Consider the following 4,867-nt stretch of genomic DNA (forward strand, 5'->3'; position numbering starts at 1 on the left):
GGACAGGGGATCTGAATGCCTGTCCACAGCTCCTGTTGTGGGTATGGGACTCCAGTTCTGATGGATGAACTGGTGGAGAAACCTCAGTTAGAAGCAGACTTTGGTTATCAGACTGTGTTTAACACCTGGGGAGGAGTTAATGGAAATGCATTTCAGGGAGAGTCAATACTTTAGAGCAGCCTATCCATCAGGATTCTCCCAGTTTGGTCTTTACCATCTATCCTTTGGTTATGTAAAACTTAGCCTTTCATCTTCTCATTAATCTGTACCCCACTGGAATGATTAGCTTGAAATATAAGTGGTAAAGAGTTTAGAAATATATTCTTGAATAGCCTTGTGGTACATTTGGGTGTGAACTACACTGTTGATATCCTGGGTCCAGACTCAGTTTCTGCTGCCTGCTGCAGTCAAGATGCTGTTGGAGGCTGCTCATGGGAATGGGTACCTGAGAGGGGCATGGAAAAGGAGGTGGTGATGATGGCTCCAGGGCTCAGCTTCAAGGGCACAGATATGTGCAGCATCGATGTAGCAGATGTCTAAGGGCAACTGAGGCAGGGCTGAGACATGGAGGGATAAATTCATGCCACAGAGGCATCAGAGGAGGCTGATGCCTAACTGCTTCCTTTCAGGTGTCAGAAAAATTCTGGGCATCTCAGACCATGAGGTTAGGTTGAAAATGGCTCTTGTCCTGAGCACCTGAGGCACAAAGAATGGAGCCCAGCCAGATGGATGCCCACCCTCAGAGCTCTCAGATATCCACTCTCAGAGGCAGAGCTGAAGCCTTGGTTTTCCAGATCTCTTTTCTCCTGTTTGTCACCTGTGTGCCTTGTGGGTATTAGAAAACCAGGAGTTTACATTTGTACCAGTTCTGTCTTCTCATGCATTACCATCTACAGATGGGTTGAAAATTACTGCCTAAAGAGTGCAGTGTCCCGTTTGGAACACTAAATGGCATTTCAGACTGAAGGTGCAGCACTGCATCCATGTTAGCAGAAGAGCCTTAGGAACATGGAAATCACCTGGATGGATACATGACCACAGCTCTGGTCATTATACCAGATTACAGCCTTTAATACAGATGATATTTTTGAAATAGGGAATTTGGAAATCAGGCACGTGATAAATGCAGTGTTGATCCTACACAGTTTCTGATCTCCAGGGAGGATTGCACAGTGATGTGCAGATGGCCTGTGACTCCAGTGGGCCACTGCGTGGGGAAGGTATTTTTCAGGGTAGGAGCCACAGGTGCTTTGGTTCTGACACAGTCTCTGATCACTTGTGTGCACCAGTCAGCAGCAGTGAAACCAGTCTTGTACCACAGAAGATTTGATGGTTTTCTGCCATCAAATTGTCAATCAAGTGAATGCGTAATAATTAGGACAGGAGGCACAAACTCCTACAATTCTCAAATATTTTTATGCAAAAAGAAGTCAGGATTCCTACCCTGGTAAAAGCCCCTACTTTGCCCCACATGAATATTTGGGTTTTTTTATAGGAAACTAAACATTATGATGGCCTTGAAGTTGTATTTGTGGGTTTTGAAGTGGTTAGGTAGTTCTCAGAAGAGGATACTTACAAGTAAGAGACTTGCTGATGTCATTTTTATTTCACCACCAGTACCCCAAAAAAAAAAAGCTGAGAAAGACGTTGGTGGCCCTATATAAGGTGCAGCTCACCTCCTGCAGAGCACATCAAGAATCACAGCAAAGGTAAGGCTTGCAGCCCTTGTGCTGCTCTCACTTTGACCCGCTCTCCTTGGTGCTAACGCTGCCTTGTCTCCTCTCAGCAGTGCTGAGCCCGCTCTGCAGCCGCTGGGACAGACGCTGTCAGACCCTGAGCCATGGCCTCCCTGCACACCTTGGCCAACAGCTTCCCAGCATGGATGTTCTTCTGCTGCTGTTGCTGTCTGCCTCTTCTTCTCACCAGCTCTCTGCCTCTGAAAGGGGCTCCCAGTGCCCATCATGCCTGCAGGCTCAGGAAGATCCATTTCCAGCAGCCCTACATCAGGAATCGCACCTACACCTTGGCCAAAACGGTACAGTCATTGTGTGCTCTTCATGGTGGGATCTGAGGACCTACTCCTCTCTTGGTGCCTCTAGCCTTTGGCATTCCTCCCTCTCTCCCCTGAAAAAAACCAATGGATTTGCAGTTAAGGCAGAGGTTGGGTGTGTGGAGCAGGTCTATTGCCTGCTGGCTGTGTAGGCAGGGGAAGCTGCTGCTGCCTCTCCTCCTGCTGCTCCCCAAGGGAAAGGCAGCCCCTGGAACAGCACAGCTGCTTCTTGTCAAGCAGCTGCTGCCAAAGTGGGTAAATTGTGAAATACGACATTAAATTTCTGAGTGTGCTCAGGCCATTTGGAGCTGGGCCTGTCCATGACTCCAGTCACAGCCAAGCAGATGCTCAGGTGTCCTAGAGTGCTCTGCCAGGGCAGGTTTCCTGGCTGCTTTTGCCATGGGTGGGTGTCCCTGGGTGCACACCATCGAGCACCTCCCTGCAGCACTGTGGGCCACTGTGAGGTCGGCCACCTGCAGTATCTGGTTTAGTCACCCATAACCACGACGACTTCTGACTTTTAACTGAGGGATACAAGTTCAGACCTCAGCTTATTTATTTTCCTGTGATACTGACCTTGAATCTCACCCAGCTGAGGGGAGAAACAGGCATGATGTCCAAGCTTATCTACCTGTAACAGACTGTGGTGTCCATTCCCTCATTTCACCTGCACTTTCATTGCTGATGAAAACTTCTGGGTTTATTATTAATTTTTCAGTAAGGTTCCCAACGCCACCTGACTCTTCCTTTTTCCTCTCAGGCCAGTGCCTCAGACAAGGACACAGACAACAGATTGATTGGGCAGCAGCTCTTTGTTAATATCAGGGTAAGCCTTACATGAGGAGTCTGTTCTCTGTATCCCTCTGCAGCACTTATGATCTCTTGCCTTGATTTAACATTGATTTACTTTCATACATAGGAAAACAACCGCTGCTACATGATGAAGAGGGTTGTGGAGCTCGTAGTAAAAGATGTTCTCCTCACTGAAGTCAAGAGCCAGTACCCTCATGTTGAGGAGGTGGCACAGTTCTTGGCATCCCTTACCTCAGAGCTGAGCAGCTGTGTGAGTAACACTGGGTTTCTTTCCCTCCGACTCTCATTGCTGCTCCTAAATCTCAGAATGCTACAAGCAGTGTCAAAAGGCAGTGATATGAAAGGAAACCTCAGATCAAAGATATGAAAGTCAGAGTTAATAGAAAGGTGTGAAAAAGAAAAAAATAGTACATCGCTGCATATAGCTGTCCATCTTATGTCTGATGTTTCCTTTCTTTTAGCAATTCTCAGGAAAGAGAGACCACATTGAAAATAACCTGGAACAAATGAAGAACAAAATGGAACAGGTACATTTTCCCCAGACATTAAGAAAAAGCAGTTTCAAACCACAGTCCTTTAGCTGGATTAAGGTTGACCTAATTATGAAACAAACTCGAGATTATTTAGGATGTGAAGCCTACAAGGGCATTAAATAGGAGATTATTGGTATTTCCCCTTCTAGCCCTCCCTCACTTGTCCTGTTAGCTCTCTGCACATGTTATGGGAATTTAAACCTTAAAAAATTAGGTTTTAGGAAACTTATATGCTAGTCTAGATTTGAACAAACTAGTTTATATCTTATGATATAATGACACTAGCAGAACTGTGTAAGAGAATTAGGAAAGTAAATTATTGATTCAGTTTCTGTGACAATCCTAATTTCAACTTTCAAAAAAAAAACCCCTATTTGTTAAGATTTGCATTCTGCTCTTTTCTAGTTGGGAGAAAATGGAAAGACTAAAGCCATTGGAGAGCTGGATTTACTGTTTGACTACATGGAAAATGCCTGTACTGATGCCCCAAAGAAGGGAGGGAACAAGAAGAAAAATTGAAAAAATTCTGGATCAGGCTTGAAGAGATGTCTCTGCAGATCTCTTGCAATAACTCAAATTAATTAGCTGCAACTATGTCCATTCCCCCAGATGCAGTATATTTTTCACTTGTGTCAAAACTAGAAAACTAAGTGGGCAGAGACAGGATGGATATTGCTGCCTTCTTTGAAAATGAAAACTCCAGGACATTTCCTCTTGATTGAAATGCAGGGCATTACTTATTTTTGAAAGCACTGTTCTGTCCTCCTCGTCCCCATAGGAATGAGGCAATCATTTCTGTCTTTTATACACTGAAATTTGACACCTATGAATCAGCTTTGTTTAAGGCAGTGATGTTTTGATGTGATGTTTTAGCCAGGATATTTTGAGCCTCCTAGTTGGAAATCTCTTTTGCATATGTTGCCCCCTTCTGACCTTTGCCTGAAAAGTTGGTATTTCAGATTATTTCAGAAATAATTTTTGTCATTTGTATTTAATTGTAACTTATTTTAAGGTAATAATTATAAAATACTTTTATTTATATGGATTAATTGAAAAATATACAAGGAAATGTATTTATGAAGCTTTACCAGAAATTAACACTGCTGTGTGATATTTATATGCAGATGGAACATTTTATAAATGCTTTAATTTATTATAATAAATATTTTGGTCCTCAAATATTGCCATTTGCAGAGCTTTTTGTCTTTTCTTCAAACACAAGGGAGATGACACACATTGCACCTGTGGAGCTGCTGGACCAGTGGCTGTATTCTTGTGCCCAGGAAGGATGCAAGCTCTGCCTGGGGCTATGCTTCTTCACCATAAGCCTGAAATTCTGGCTTCTCACAGGCCAGGGCTTAGTGGGCAGCCTGTCAGTCAGCCTTTCTTGTAGGGGATGGTAGGAAAAATAGCATCATTCCTGAAAGTCATTGGTTTGGTTCACTGGTTCTGCCTCGGTACATACAGAGAC

At 44.1% G+C, this 4,867-nt stretch overlaps 1 protein-coding gene across 1 annotated transcript; it reads left to right on the top strand.

Annotated features, from left to right (window-relative positions):
• The first annotated feature begins 1,840 nt into the window (after positions 1–1,840).
• IL22 (interleukin 22) lies at positions 1,841–3,915 on the top strand. Its single transcript, XM_054632389.2, has 5 exons — positions 1,841–2,035; positions 2,811–2,876; positions 2,970–3,113; positions 3,325–3,390; positions 3,802–3,915. Exons 1-5 carry the CDS (start codon positions 1,841–1,843, stop codon positions 3,913–3,915), a joined length of 585 nt encoding a protein of 194 aa, XP_054488364.1.
• Positions 3,916–4,867: the final 952 nt, after the last annotated feature.

This window comes from Agelaius phoeniceus, chromosome 5 (assembly GCF_051311805.1).
Source record: "Agelaius phoeniceus isolate bAgePho1 chromosome 5, bAgePho1.hap1, whole genome shotgun sequence".
NCBI classification, from domain to species: domain Eukaryota; kingdom Metazoa; phylum Chordata; class Aves; order Passeriformes; family Icteridae; genus Agelaius; species Agelaius phoeniceus.

What these genes read in the sequence shown, in the direction of transcription:
- IL22 (XM_054632389.2), top strand. Translation starts at nt 1,841, where the DNA reads ATGGCCTCCCTGCACACCTTGGCCAACAGCTTCCCAGCATGGATGTTC. An exon ending in CCTACACCTTGGCCAAAACG is followed by an intron (nt 2,036 to 2,810) that starts GTACAGTCATTG and finishes TTTTCCTCTCAG; the next exon opens with GCCAGTGCCTCAGACAAGGA. An exon ending in TGAAGAACAAAATGGAACAG is followed by an intron (nt 3,391 to 3,801) that starts GTACATTTTCCC and finishes GCTCTTTTCTAG; the next exon opens with TTGGGAGAAAATGGAAAGAC.